General features: G+C 48.0%; 1 protein-coding gene across 1 annotated transcript in view; it reads right to left on the reverse strand.

Moving 5' to 3' along the window:
- Positions 1–7325: 7325 nt before the first annotated feature.
- LOC143988868 (uncharacterized) overlaps positions 7326–16117 on the reverse strand; it is a 46449-nt gene continuing 37657 nt past the window's right edge. The window contains exon 4 of the mRNA XM_077488770.1: positions 7326–9752. Within this exon, the coding sequence (XP_077344896.1) occupies positions 9611–9752 (142 nt within the window). The 3' untranslated portion in view covers positions 7326–9610. The remainder of the gene's footprint in view (positions 9753–16117) is intronic.

Here is a 16117-nt window from a genome sequence, read left to right on the forward strand (position 1 = left end):
CGTAGGCAAGGGCCCTCCTTTTCCGCTCAGAAGGGGCTTTTCGCCCACCCAGGTCGGCAGGTAAGCGTTTCCAGTCCAACAAGGCGGCTGCTGAAGGACAAAAGCGTCCCTGGTTTCGCAAGCTAAACAAGCCCGCAAGCAAAATTTTTACCGCGTGAAGGTTTGCCCCTGCCCGACTCTCAGGTAGAGGGGTCGTCTTCGGGAGTTTGCAGCTCGGTGGACCTCCCTATTGCCCGACCAAACTGGTTTCATCGGGATACAAGATAGAGTTTCTCTTTCTTTTCCACCAAACAGATTTTTTTCCCTCCAACCTACATCTGCTTCCGGCTCGTTGGAAAGCCCTGTTCGTAGCAATACAGGACCTGCTGCTGCGCGGGGTGATAATACTTGTACCGATGCTGGAAAGGTTTCAGGGATTCTACTCCAATCTGTTTGTAGTCCCCAAAAAGGAAGGGGTACGTCCAATCCTGGACTTGAAGGCCCTCAACAGCTTTGTGAAAGTGCAAAGGTTCATGATGAAATCATTCCGCTCCGTGGTCACTGCACTCCATCAGGGGGAATTCCTGGCATCCTTGGATATCAAGGACGCATACTTACATGTACCCATATGCCTTAGGCATCAGAGGTTTCTGCGATTTGCAGTCGGGGAAGAGCACTACCAGTTTGTGGCTCTCCCTTTTGGCCTGCCGTCAGCACCCCGAGTCTTTACCAAGGTGTTAGCTCCAATTCTGGCGTTGTTAAGGCAACGTGGGATCGCAATCGTGGGTGCCTAGACTTCCTCCTTCTGAGAGCAGCTTCTGCCTAAGAATTAAGGGAGGATATAGCGATCACCATACAGACTCTCCGGGAGTTTGGTTGGGTGCTGAACTTAAAGAAGTCCGTGTTAGTGCCGACTCAATGCCTGGAGTACCTGGGCTTACTGCTGGACTTCTCATAAGCGAGAGTTTTTCTTCCTTCAGACAAACTGCAGACTCTTCAAGCTGCAGTGAAGTTGTTGATGAACCACAGGTGGTCATCGCTGCGCTTCTGCATGCGAGTTCTGGGCCTCATGGTAGCCACTTTTGAAGCGGTACTGTACGCTCAATTTCATACTGGAGTCCTGCAAAAGGAGATTTTGTCCAAATGGGAGAAATCCCCGTTATCCCTGGATTGTCAAATTCGAGTGAGCCAACTAGTCAGGGATTCCCTTCTCTGGTGGCTGAGATCAGGAGTTTGTTCCTTCCTCTCCATTGGACAGTGATCACAACAGACCCCAGCCTGACTGGTTGGGGGGGAGTTTTGGGCGTACAGTTGGCCCAGGGCCTTTGGTCGCAGGAAGAATCCCAACTGCCGATCAAAGTGCTCGAGCTTCAGGCGATCAGGCGGTGCCTCTCCACATGGTCAAGGAGGCTACAGGGCCGTCCAGTCAGGATCCAGTCGGACAACGCCACAGTGGTGGCGCACGTCAACCATCAAGGAGGAACAAGGAGCTCGGCTGCAGCACGGGAGGTTGCTCACATCCTCCAGTGGGCAGAGCGATACGTGCCGGCCCTGTAGGCCATATACATTCTGGGTGTAGAAAACTGGCAGGTGGACTACCTAAGTCGTCCGATGCTGGACCCAGGGGAATGATCATTGCATCTGGATGTATTCCGGCTCCTTTGCCTAAAGTGGGACACACCAGATGTGAATCTTTTGGCCTCCCGGCTCAATCGGAAGGTGCAGAGGTTTGTGTCCATGACAAGAGACCCCTGGGCGGACACGTCAGACGCGTTAGTTGCTCCATGGGAGCATTATTGGCTGATTTATGCCTTCCCCCCACTCAAACGTCTACCACGTCTGCTGCGCAGAGTGGAGGCCGAGGGGATTCCGGTGATTCTGATTGCCCCAGATTGGCCTTGACGTCCTTGGTACGCCAACCTAGTACGACTGGTGACGGATGTTCCTTGGCGGCTGCCAATGCGAGAAGATCTTCTATTGCAAGGTCCGATACTTCATCCTTTACCGTCACTGACTTTAACAGAATGGCTGTTGAAAGCCAGGTACTAAGAGGCCGAGGTCTGTCTGACTCTGCAATTTCCACTATGCTGAGGGCACAGAAGTCATCTTCTCGAAAGATTTACCATCGTACCTGGAAGGCTTACATCTCCATGTGTGAGGAGGTGGGGAGGCGTCCGTGCACATACTCAGTTTCCAGAATCCTGCTGTTTTTGCAGCGAGGAGTGGATCAGAAACTTGCCTTAAGCACTATCAGGGGCAGATATCAGAAAACAAAGCCCTATAATTAGAAAGATAGAAAACAACTATGGGGCTCTGTTCTTTGATAAGGGTATTTATATTTAGGAGCTACAAGACTGTATGGATTTTTAACATAGTCATATTATAATTAAATTACAATACTCTCAATTTTTTTTATTTTATTTTTTATAACAAACATGTCATACTTACCTGCTCCATTCAATGGTTTTGCACAGAACAGCCCCGGTCCTTCTTTTGTTGGGTTCCCCTGCCAGCCCTCCTGGCTCCTCCCTCTGCTGAGTGCCCACCATAGTAAGCCCCTTTGGTATGGGGGTACTTGTCCGGGCTCACTCCTGAGCTGGTTTTGTGTGTTCATAGACACAAAACATGGCTCGGCCCTGCCTCCTCCTTACTGCCTGTGATTGACAGCACTGGGAGTCAATGGCTCCTTCTGCTTTCTCTGAGCCTATGAGGAGGGAGCGCAATACTGCTCTCATGCACATCGATGGATGAAGATCAGGCTCAGGTAAGTATAAGGGTTTTAATTTTTTATTTTTTTACCTTAATGCAGAGAATACATTAAAGATAAAAAACCTTCAACCTTTAGAACCACTTTGAAATTGAATAATTCTGGTTTAACCAGTTGCCGACCACGCTATAGCCAAATGATGGCTACAGCGCAGTAGTCCAGTTCTGGGAGGCCTTCCTATAATGGCCTTCTGTTATCACGCCCGCCATGCGCCCACTTCTGGGTGCGGGCAACGCGATCTGTGTTCACAGTGTCCTCTGGACACTGCCGAACACAGATTAAGGTAAAGAGTCAATCATTGGCTCTTTACCACACGATCAGCTGTGTCCAATCACAGCTGATCGCGATATCAACAGAAGCCGGCTGCCGGCTCTCTTCACCGCTCCTTCTCACGTTGTCAGTGTATGGAGGAGAGGAAGAAAAGAGCTGATAATTGGCTTCTGCAAAAGTGTGTCCACCACTGCTGCCAATCAGTGCCCACTACTGCTGCCAATCAGTGCCTCCTTATCAATTTCACCTATCAGTGCCACCTACTAGTGCCCATCAGTGCCATCACCAGTGCACATCAGTGTCACATACCAGTGCCCATCAGTACCACCTATCAGTGCCACATATCAGTGCAGACTATCGGTGCCCATCAGTGCTGCCTCTTCACTGCACACAGGGCTGCTATCAGGGGGGTACAGCCAGGGCCACTGATAGAAATCATGGGGCCCCGTACAGCTTACCTGACGGGGCCCCCTTCAGCTCCACCCTGGCCCCGCCTTCAGCCCCACCCTGCCCCTGGCCCCTCCCCAGACCCCACCTTGAAACAAAGTGCAGGTTTGTCTACAAGTGATAGGCATTGGCGGCACTGTCTGCAGCACATTATGGCATTGGCGGCATGGGTGACACTGTCTGTAGCACATTACGGCATTGGCGGCACGGGTGGCACTGTCTCTGCAGGCAGCACATGCGTTATGGGCCATAATGCATGTGCTACCAGCAGACAGTGCCGCCAATGCTGTAACGTGCTGCAAACAGTGCCAGCCGTGACACTAATGGCATAATGCATGTGCTACTTGCTGACAGCGCCACCCATTCCACCAATGCCATATTATGCTGCAGACAGTGCCACCCATGCCGCCAATGGCATAATGCCATTGGCAGCATGGGTGGCACTGTCTCTGCAGGCATCACATGCGTTATGACATTAGCGTCATGGGTGGCACTGTCTGCAGCACAATATGGCATTGGTGGCACTGTCTGCAGGCAGCACATGTCTTATGGGGCATAACGCATGTGCTACCTGCAGACAGTGCCACCAATGCCATATTCTGCTGCAGACAGTGCCACCCATGAAGAGGCGTTCTTTCGCACCCGAAATAGAGGAAATAGTCCCTCCCCTGCCGCCACCTAGTATGCGGATAGCTATCTGCACCAACAAAAAAAAAAAGGAAAAATAACCGGGGGGTGGTGGTGGCTATTTGGTTGGCAGTTGATTCAGACGGACTCTGATTGGCCATGGCTGGAGGATTTTTTTTCTATATTAATTATCTGCTCAGCTTGCCTGGGCCTCCCTGCCAGCCGGGCCCGGTACAACAGGGCCAGTTGTACTGGCCTATCAGCGGCCCTGGGTACAGCCCATACACTTGTAAGGGGCCCCAGCATCTGGACGAGCCCAGTCCACTGGCAGGGATGTGAGAAGACAGGGGCGGGTGCAAAGGAGCTCCGTAGATGCTCCTGTATGTGTGACTTGGCAGGCTGCTGCTCTGTCATGAGCTGACATCGGGCTCTTTGCTGCCACCTCTGGCCATTTCCTGCATGTGCACTCCTCTGCATGTGGAAACAAGAGCTGGGACTAGGACCACCTTACAAGTAAGGGCTGTTGTGCGGGGGGGGGGTTGTGTGTGTCACTGTGTACATGCCCATGTGTGTACAGTTCTCTGTGTGTGCATGTTCCTGTGAGTGTGTCTCTGTATGTATACATGCGTGTTTGTGTACATCCTATGTGTGTACATGTCTCTGTATGTGTACACATGCATGTCATTTATATATATATATATATATATATATATATATATATATATATATACACACACACACGTGTGAGTGGTCCTGGGGGCGTACAGGTGTGAGGGAGAGCCGAGAACGTACAGGTGTGAGGGCGAGCCGAGAACGTACAGGTGTGAGGGCGAGCCGAGAACGTACAGGTGTGAGGGCGAGCCGAGAACGTACAGGTGTGAGGGCGAGCCGAGAACGTACAGGTGTGAGGGCGAGCCGAGAACTTACAGGTGTGAGGGCGAGCCGAGAACGTACAGGTGTGAGGGCGAGCCGAGAACGTACAGGTGTGAGGGCGAGCCGAGAACGTACAGGTGTGAGGGCGAGCCGAGAACGTACAGGTGTGAGGGCGAGCCGAGAACGTACAGGTGTGAGGGCGAGCCGAGAACGTACAGGTGTGAGGGCGAGCCGAGAACGTACAGGTGTGAGGGCGAGCCGAGAACGTACAGGTGTGAGGGAGGGCTGAGAGCGTACAGGTGTGAGGGAGGGCTGAGAGCGTACAGGTGTGAGCGGGGGTTGAGAACGTACAGGTGTGAGGGAGGGCTGAGAACGTACAGGTGTGAGGGAGGGCTGAGAACGTACAGGTGTGAGGGGGGCTGAGAGCGTACAGGTGTGAGGGAGGGCTGAGAGCGTACAGGTGTGAGGGGGGCTGAGAGCGTACAGGTGTGAGGGGGGGCTAAGAGCGTACAGGTGTGAGGGAGGGCTGAAAACGTACAGGTGTGAGGGGGGCTGAGAGTGTACAGGTTTGAGGGGGGGCTGAGAGCGTACAGGTGTGAGGGAGGGCTGAAAACGTACAGGTGTGAGGGAGGGCTGAGAATGTACAGGTGTGAGGGAGGGCTGAGAACGTACAGGTGTGAGGGAGGGCTGAGAACGTACAGGTGTGAGGGAGGGCCGAGAACGTACAGGTGTGAGGGAGGGCCGAGAACGTACAGGTGTGAGGGAGGGCTGAGAACGTACAGGTGTGAGGGGGGCTGAGAACTTATAGGTGTGAGGAGGGCTGAGAGCGTACAGGTGTGAGGGAGGGCTGAGAGCGTACAGGTGTGAGGGGGGCTGAGAGCGTACAGGTGTGAGGGGGGGCTGAGAACGTACAGGTGTGAGGGAGGGCTGAGAACGTACAGGTGTGAGGGAGGGCTGAGAACGTACAGGTGTGAGGGGGGCTGAGAACGTACAGGTGTTAGGGAGGCTGAGAGTGTACAAGTATGAGGGAGGGCTGAGAACATACAGGTGTGAGGGGGCTGAGAGCGTACAGGTGTGAGGGAGGGCTGGGAACGTACAGGTGTGAGGGGGGCTGAGAACGTACAGGGGTGAGGTAGGCTGAGAGCGTACAGGGGTGAGGGAGGGCTGAGTACGTACAGGTGTGAGGGAGGGCTGAGAACGTACAGGTGTGAGGGAGGGCTGAGAACGTACAGGTGTGAGGGAGGGCTGAGAGCGTACAGGTGTGAGGGAGGGCTGAGAGCGTACAGGTGTGAGGGAGGGCTGAGAACGTACAGGTGTGAGGGAGGGCTGAGAACGTACAGGTGTGAGGGAGGGCTGAGAGCGTACAGGTGTGAGGGAGGGCTGGGAGCGTACAGGTGTGAGGGAGGGCTGAGAGCGTACAGGTGTGAGGGAGGGCTGAGAACGTACCGCTGTGAGGGAGGGCTGAGAGCGTACAGGTGTGAGGGAGGGCTGAGAACGCACCGCTGTGAGGGAGGGCTGAGAGCGTACAGGTGTGAGGGAGGGCTGAGAACGCACCGCTGTGAGGGAGGGCTGAGAGCGTACAGGTGTGAGGGAGGGCTGAGAACGTACAGGTGTGAGGGAGGGCTGAGAACGTACAGGTGTGAGGGAGGGCTGAGAGCGTACAGGTGTGAGGGAGGGCTGGGAGCGTACAGGTGTGAGGGAGGGCTGAGAGCGTACAGGTGTGAGGGAGGGCTGAGAACGTACCGCTGTGAGGGAGGGCTGAGAGCGTACAGGTGTGAGGGAGGGCTGAGAACGCACCGCTGTGAGGGAGGGCTGAGAGCGTACAGGTGTGAGGGAGGGCTGAGAGCGTACAGGTGCTGTACGCGACAGCACTGAAAGCTGATAATTGGCCTGGGCAGGAAGGGAGTGAAAGTGCACAGTGGAAGAGTTATGTCTGGTTCTCTTTAAACATGAGTTCCCAGTGCTGCCAAAATAGAGTGCTTCATGCGCACAGAACCTTTTTTTCTTCCCTGGGACACCTTTTCTCCAAGGGAAAAAAAAGCAACTTAAAAACACGCCTAGCGTTAAGGAGTTTGTTTTTTTTCCGCCCAAATGCTTCCCTCCTGAACACACAAGTGATTTTATTTTTATGCCTATGTGTGCATGGCTACATAGACTAACATGTAGGTGCATTCATAGACTGGGGAAAAAAAAGACATCAAATGCATGTAAAAGCTGTGTTTTTTTATGTTTTCTGTGTATGAGGCTTAACTGTTTAAAAAAAGGGGTTTTATTATGTAGTATGCCAAAAAAAAAAAAACATAGTGTGATTACAGTATGTTGGGGTCCTTTTGAAAATAAATTATGAGGAGGTATGTAAGCATTTGTGTACATAACATGCTTTTTAAGCAGTTTTATTAAATGTTTTTTTTTCCTTCAATGAAGACTTACAGACATAGTAAGATGTGCAAACATAATATACAACTGGTCACGCAGAACGCAAAGCAGAGCTTTGTTATCTTTGTCAGTAAAAGTATCACTATGTGTTATAGTGATTGTCAAGAGCAATTAAGTGTCAACAGTAGAAGAGATTTACATAAAAATGGCCTCTTCAATATTTCAGGATAATTCCCACCCCAGTAGATTGTTCCCACCTCCTCACCCCAATGAAACAATAGCAGGTTTCCTATTGTGCAATTGGCTTCATGAGCCTGTGGACTAATGTGATTGGGCAGTAATCCTATGGCACCATTGTGTATGGTCAAGGTGTCAAAATAAATATTACCATTAGCCTGCGCAGCAGGTGGACATCTAAAATTGCGAATCATTGTTTCTTCAAAACTGGGTTGCTGCAGCAGGGGGTGAGGGGTCACAATTATTTGGAAGGAATGAGTTTTAGGTTCCTACAGTACAGAAACATAGACGAATGATGTCAGAAAAAGACCAATTGGTTTATTGAGTCTGGCACTTTTTGAAACCTGTTTGTGTAGATCTATGTTGGTCCCAAGCATGTTTAAATTCATTACCTGTTGACTGGCTCACTACCTCTGTTGGAAGTCTATTCCAAGTTAACGTTGAACCATTCTCTTCCTAGTTTGAGGCCATGTTCTCCTGTTCTTGATCTTAGCTTCATATTTAAAGTATCGTACCCCTTATGTATTTGAAAGTTTCAGTCATTATTATTATTAATAACGATTTATATAGCGCCAACAGTTTACGCAGCGCTTTACAATGTATAGGGGAGACAACACAATTAGCCCTTGTACACACGGTCGGACATTCTGACAACCAAATCCGTTGGATTTTGTCTGACGGATTTTGTCCGAAACTGTTGCATACACACGGTTGGACAAAGTTGTCGGAAAATTTGATTGTACATAACGTGATGACGTTATCTCGTTACGACGGGACTACGTTCCGGCTAGTAGCCAATAGCTTGGGTCTAGGAATTTGATCTGAGCATGCGTGGCACTTTGTCCGTCGGAGTAGGCTACACATGATCGGAGTATGTCCGATTGGAGCATTTTGTCGGAAAATTTTACGGACAAGTTGGAAAACTTGGTACTTCGGATACTCCGACGGAAACAGTCCGATGGAGACCACACACAGTCGGATTATCCGACAAAACGGTCCGATAGGACATCTCCAACCGGGTGTACAAGGGCTTACAGTACAATACAAAAGGTACAGGAGGGCCCTGCTCATAGAGCTTACATTCTAAAGAGAGGGGGTGGTGGTACAAAAGGTAATAGCTGCAGAGAATGATTTGATGGGGGCGTACCCAGTCATGTCCCCTCTTCATCCTTTCTCAAGATTTCCCTTTTTTCCTCAAAACAATTTGCCTGTATTTGAGAGCAAAATGCAGAATTTGTTAAGAAAAGGCATGTATTGTGTTTCTTTGAACACACCAGGTCAAGCAGGAGAATTGCAGCCTCTAAAACTGTCTTCTACACTATTCCACCAAATAAATACACAGGGAATCTGCTGACCTAGGGTTCATGAGTAGTTCAAAGACATTTCAAATGCAGGAAAACAATGCCCAGGTAGACGTCCTAAAATATACCTTCAAATATTCAGGAGCTCCACACTTTATACATGACATGGGACCTAAACAATTTATAGTAGATGTGTCATCACTCAGTATCACCCATGTCTCAGAAGCGGGGATTGGGCAGCTATGTCCAGTTAGTGTCATGGGGCTCTCAGTTTTCTTTTATGTTGCTTTTAGCAGCTTTTTAGCTGTTAATACTTGCAATATAGGTGTAGAGCAGTGATTCTCAACCAGGGTTCCTTGGAACCTGAGGGTTCCTCCAGAGATTTCTAGGGCTTCCTTCAGCATTGGGCAATTTCTGCCTCTGAGATAAGTTCCCACTGACACCATTGATCTTTTTAGCTATCTGTAAGGAGGTAATTCTTTCCAATGACCACAAGTATAAGGACCATTCTTCCAACTGACCATCACACTATTGTATCGTGAGCTGTAGATTTCTCATTTTTGGCAGGGGTTCCCCGAGACCGGAGAACTTTTTCAAGGGTTCCTCTGTGTTGAAAAGTTTGAGAAAGGCTGGTGTAGACTGTACATGGATTAGTGTAATTTGCGCTAAAAAATAAGCCCATGAAACTGTAGAACCAACTTCATTATATCTGTTGTGTTGCTTATTTTCCTGTCTATGTTTCTCCACATTGAAGTGGTGATGTAGGATGGATGGATGAATAGTCTTTCTCGATGCTGTCCATCAGTGCTTCCTCCACATCGTTATATGTGATGGGGGTTGTTGTCTCTGCTGGAGTCAGAAATGTGTTTGCAAACCTAGAAAATGTATAGAATACACAGATAAAAATGAGAGAAATAAAAATATACAATGACATTTACAGTATTAAGTATTTTGAAATATGTCTTTAATCTTACAAGCTTTAGGTTTATGCAATACATAAGTCAAATGGCATTTTATGAAAAAGATTGGCAGTGTAAATCTGTCCGCACAAGCAAATGCTTGAATTTACAAATGTATTCAAATTCAGCACTACATTAAATAGTGTATTCCTTATAGCTAATCAGGTTCTCATACTAAACAGTTGCTGGTAAATCTAAAGGATATTTTACGATCAAAGGGTGACTTGTATTGCCATCTTGTCTAGCTCAAGGGTGTACATCCTTTGTTACTGTATTTATTGGCGTATAACACTCACTTTTTCACCATGAAAATCGGGTGCAAATAGCGTGTTATACACCAATACTTCAATTTTAGCTGTCTCAGGGGGGACAGGGAGGGGGGTGGGAAGAGCGCCGTCAGATTACATACAGTGAGAATCTCCTGTTTATTTGGCGGTCTCTGTAATAGGAAGTCTCGTCTCCTGGGCCATCATTGGACTATAGTTCTGTCTATCATAGGAGATTCTCACTGTATTTAATCTGTTGGCGCTCATCCCGCCCCCCTCCCTGTCCCCTTTAGGGTGCAGATGGGCATTGAGGCTGCTGCATTGATGGCAATGGCGAGGCTCCATTGACGTGGACTGAAGAGGCTGCAATGATGGCACTTGTGAGGCTGAAGATGGGCATTGATCAGGCTGCATTGATGGCAATGGTGAGGCTGCAGATGGGCACTGACCATTATTTGGTTTTTAAAGTTCCATATTTAAAATTAATTTTTTTTCCTGAAACTTCCCTCTTAAAATGAATGTGTGTGTTATATGCCAATAAATACGGTAGTTTGTAAGGGGGGGCTACAATTGGTCCCTGCCCTGTTTCTCCTAGATAGGACAACCACGCGCCTGAAGTTAAACTCTTGGCTATAGTGGGCACAATTCACTAAAGGTTATCACATGTGTTATGACGGTCACATGACAACTTAACGCATGCTATAATCAAAACGTACGTTCACTATTGCTCATATGCGGTATTTAATGCAAACACCAAAAACTCTTATTAAATACCGCATAAAAAAGACATTAAAGTCAATTCACACAAGGAAATAAATTAATAAATACACGTGGTTATTAAAGTGTTACTAAACCCACAACAGAAAAATCAGTCTGTATATTCTGTATGCTTGTTACACTCACTGTGGGGTTAATCCTCTGCATTATGAATAAAGGCTGTTTGATCCTGTATCCTCTGATCCTCCTCTTTTTCCACTGTCTCCAAAATACAATCTGATATTTACAGAGCCAGGGGGACAGGCTGCACATGCTCAGTTTGGTGTGTATTGCTAGAGCATTATTTTTTTTTCTTGGGAGAGTGCATGTGATCAGCACAGAGCCAATCAGGACTGTCCAGACATCTTCAGACAGAGAATCAGGGGAGAATGAAAACTTCTCCGACAAGCTTTACTAGGAACTGATAGAAGTCTCAAGGCTGCTATATAAAGCTGATGAGAAATGTTTTTTATATCAGTTTATATATTTTTTTTAAACAACAGGAGTGCTTTATTGTCAAACAATTATAGACTGTACAGTAGCTCAGAATACAGTTGTTCTACATACATCAAGACCGGAACATAGTATGGTACAGAACACATTTACAAGTATTCATACAGTCGAGTTATTAAGAGTCAGGCAGCAAGACATAGTAGTAGAGAAGTAACCCCGGTCGTCAAAAGATTCAAGGAACTCGCCACCTCTGTATAGCCCCCGCCAACAGATAACAGGCGATTGTGCAAGCCCCAAAAAGGGGGGGAGGGAGAAGGAGGGGGGAAGGAGAGGAAGTGAGGAAAGAGGGGGGAGAGAGAAGAGGGGGGGGAAAGAGAGAGGGAGAGGGGAAAGAGAGGGGGGGGCGGGGCACCCCTTCAACCAGAACAATCTGTCTAACTAGACGTCCATGGGAGCCAGACCTTGTCAAATTTCCACGGACATCCTCAATTAAGGTATGTTAACTTATATAGCGGCAAAACATTATTCACGCTCTTTTCCCATGAAACTACACTAGGCGGAGTAGAGGAGATCCATCTACATAAGATCTCTTTTTTAGCGTAAAAAAGGAGATATGAAATCAGCAGCTTAGTGTGGTGTGGCCTTTGTTCATTATCATGAACGCCCAGCAATGCTAATTCAGGAGTCCTGGGGACATTCAGGTTGAGCCGGGTATTTAATTGGTCAAAAATCTCCAACCAAAATCTAGATAGCTTACGGCATTCCCAGAACATATGGAGGTACGTCCCTAGTTCCGACTTGCAACGGGGGCAGTGAGGATCCCTTGCAGGGTAGATCCTGGCCAAGCGCACGGGGGTATGATATACTCTGTGTAGAAATTTACTTTAAATAGGTTTGTTCCCCGCCGAGATAACCAACTTGGGGCCCCGCTCCAAGCAGTCCTCCCAATCCTCCCTCTCCAGTGTGGGGATATCGGCCTTCCATTTGTCCCAAAGCGAGTTCAGTTTAGAAGAGTCTATTGGGAGAATGGTGCGGTACAACTCGGACAAAGGTTTACGTGGGCCATCCCCTGTAAAGAGCTCCTCCAACAGACTAAGTTGCAAAACCGGGGGTCAGGAAATTGAGCTCTGGCCGCATGGCGTAATTGGGCATACCTGAAATACATCCAGCCAGGGAGCGCATGGGAGAGGGTCAGCTGATGGAGTGATAACAAGTTACCCAATAACATGATATCTCCCAAGGTTTTAATACCGAAACGCGCCCACACCTGTGGGTCCGGGATCGTTCTGAAATGCGGCAGATTAGGATTACCCCATAAGGGCTGGGCCGGAGACCAGCACCCCGACCGCTTAAACCTGCGCTCGGTCACACTCCAAATTTTAATTGTCGCCCTCGTCGGCCCAGGGAGAGTAGCATACGTATTAATTTTCGTTTTGACAAACGATAACGAAAGCACAAAATCCGAAAAACGAAAGATCCAACATAAATAAATGCTTTATTTTCGTTTTCATTGTTACTGTCCTAAAAAGTGTTTGGGGACCCGGGTCCTGCCCCAGGGGACATGGATCAATGCAAAAAAAAGTTTTAAAAACGGCCGTTTTTTCGGGAGCAGTGATTTTAATAATGATTAAAGTGAAACAATAAAAGTGTAATATTCCTTTAAATTTCGTAGGGGGGGGGGGGGTTGTCTATAGTATGCCTGTGAAGGGGCTCATGTTTCTGGTGCTAAGAACTGTCCCTGCACAAAGTGTCATTTATGCAGGAAAAAAAGTCCTTTAAAATCACTCGCAGCTATTATGAATTGTCGGCTCCGTAATACAGAGAACACTCATTGAAAGTTATTGATAAAAAAAATAAATAAATAAATAAATAAAAAAGCGTTGGGGTCCCCCAAATTCAATTACCAGGCCCTTCAGGTCTGGTATGGATATTAAGGGGAACCCTGCCTCAAATTTAAGAAAAAATTTGACGTGGGGTTCCCCCTAAATATCCATAACCAGACCCTTCAGGTCTGGTATGGATATTAAGGGGAACCCCGCGTCAAATAAAAAAAAAAATTGACGTGGGGGTCCCCCTAAAAATCCATAACAGACCCTTTATCCGAGCGCGCAACCTGGCAGGCTGCAGGAAAAGAGGGGGGGACGAGAGAGCGGCCCCCCTCCCTCCTGAACCGTACCAGGCCACATGCCCTCAACATTGGGAGGATGCTTTGGGGGTCTGTGACCCCTCAAAGCACCTTGTCCCCATGTTGATGAGGACAAGGGCCTCATCCCCACAACCGTGGCCGGTGGTTGTGGAGGTCTGCAAAAGTGTGTTTGTCTTATTTAACTATTTTTTACACTTTCTTTGTGAAATGGTAGGGGTACTTTTTTACTCCCTTACCATTTCAAACAGGGGGGGCCGGAATCTGGGGGTCCCCTTGTTAAAGGGGGCTTCCAGATTCTGATAAGCCCCCCGCCCGCAGACCTCCACAACCACCGGCCAGGTTGCGTGCTCGGATAAAGGGTCTGGTATGGATTTTTAGGGGGACCCCCACGTCAATTTTTTTTTAAATTTGACGCGGGGTTCCCCTTAATATCCATACCAGACCTGAAGGGTCTGGTTATGGATATTTAGGGGGAACCCCACGTCAAATTTTTTCTTAAATTTGAGGCAGGGTTCCCCTTAATATCCATACCAGACCTGAAGGGCCTGGTAATTGAATTTGGGGGACCCCCACGCTTTTTTTTTTATTTTTTTTCATCAATGACTTTCAATGAGTGTTCTCTGTATTACGGAGCCGACAATTCATAATAGCTGCGAGTGATTTTAAAGGACTTTTTTTCCTGCATAAATGACACTTTGTGCAGGGACAGTTCTAAGCACCAGAAACATGAGCCCCTTCACAGGCATACTATACACCCCCCCCCCCCCCCCACGAAATGTAAAGGAATATTACACTTTTATTGTTTCACTTTAATCATTATTAAAATCACTGCTCCTGAAAAAACGGCCGTTTTTAAAACTTTTTTTTGCATTGATACATGTTCCCTGGGGCAGGACCCGGGTCCCCAAACACTTTTTAGGACAGTAACTTGCAAATTAGTCTTTAAAATGAGCACTTTAGATTTTGAATGTTGGAGTACCATAGACTTTAACAGGGGTTCTAAAGTATGCTATATACTAGCTCCGTCGAATCTTCTTTATACATTCGACAGACACCATAAGCCTTCAAAGACAGATTCGACTGTAATTCATGTGGATTTTCGGACGAATGCAATTTTTGAACGAAAAACGAAATAAATAAAAATGAATTTCGGGAGTAACTAAATAAATTAAGTTTTCGGACGAAAACGAAATTCCGAAACGAAATATTTTACTCTGCACATGTCTAACATCAGCCGGAGGTGGGAGGTATAGCCCCACCAACACTACTTCCCTTTCGTACATAGAGACATGCAGAATCACATATCTTCCGCCAGGGTCCGTCCGAACAGTCAAAATTTGTACCGGGAGAGACCTGTGGATTAGAATGCTAACTCCCCTCGCATAAGTAGAATAGGTAGCGTGGTAGTGGGCACCCACCCATGCTCTCCGAATTCCGAGTACTCGCGAGCTAATCAAATGTGTCTCTTGAATAATACATATATGGGGGTTTTGCAAAAATTTAAAGACCAAGGACCTCTTAGTAGCTGAATTGAGACCCCGGACATTCCAGGAGATAATGGATATATTAGCCATCATAGAATACACATATGGAACACAGCTCGATCCACAGGTTCCCCACCCCCATCAGGCCCCCAGCAGGATGGCCACAGAGCGGGTAAGTCAACAGCTCTCTCGGTGGAGAGGAGAGTGTGAATGAGTGAGTGAGACTGGCGCCGTCTCCCCTCCTCCTTCACCTATAATGTGAAGGAGTCCTTCTGAGAAGCATGCTGAAATAGCTGGTTATGTCTCACGCTAGGAGATATCTGCCGTGGTGGCTGTGACCATCTTACCCTCGTTTCTCAATTAGACGGCGGCTGCCCCTGCTGATTTCCTTTCAGCTGCTGAGTCGTTTGGCGTGGGGGGTCGGGTGCCGGGGTCGGAGAGGACTGGCGAGTGCTGCTGGACGGGTGACAAGGCACCGGAGCCGAAGGAGCCGAAGGAGCCGAAGGAGGAAGTGAAAATCTCGCGAGATCTCGGGAGGCTCCCGGGTGTCCCCTGGTGGGGAGACACAAGCAGACGGAGGAGCTGAGAAGTCCGGACTCCAGAGATAAAACCAGCCCTGCGGGGGGAACGAGACTGTGTGCCCCCAGCTTGCAAGGAGTGACAGGGGAGGAGGCGAACCCCCCAGAGAACAACGAGGAGAAATTCAGAAAAGGGGTGAGAAGATTTTATTACATAATCTTTTATTTGAGACTGTAAACTTGAGGAATAACTGGATCCATATGAATGTGCACAAGGGACAGTAAAAACATATATATGTAGGCACATGAATACCAGTAACAGGAGAGACCTAAAGAGATATAGGTATATATCACTAGATGCACCCATAAGCTGGAATCTGTTTTTGCTACAGAGGCAGACTGGTCAGGAATAAGCTGATAAATAAGCTGACGGATAGAAGTAAGCTGGGGAGCTACCCCCCCCCCCACCCCCCCCCCGTATGCCTGGGACCCTTAGGACCAGATAGAAGCACGAATATACAGCCGGGCGTTGTAAAAAGGAAGAGCCTTAATACAAAGAATAAAAGAGATAATTTAAGAATATAAATTTTTTTTTTAAAGAAAGCGGTGGAGAATAAGTAGCAGGGATGACAACGCGCAGACGGGCAGCATTACAACC

The sequence above is a fragment of the Lithobates pipiens genome, unplaced genomic scaffold (assembly GCF_037356315.1).
Source record: "Lithobates pipiens isolate NorthernLeopardFrog02 unplaced genomic scaffold, aLitPip1_a1.2 Scaffold_18, whole genome shotgun sequence".
In the NCBI taxonomy this organism is placed as follows: Eukaryota; Metazoa; Chordata; class Amphibia; order Anura; family Ranidae; genus Lithobates; species Lithobates pipiens.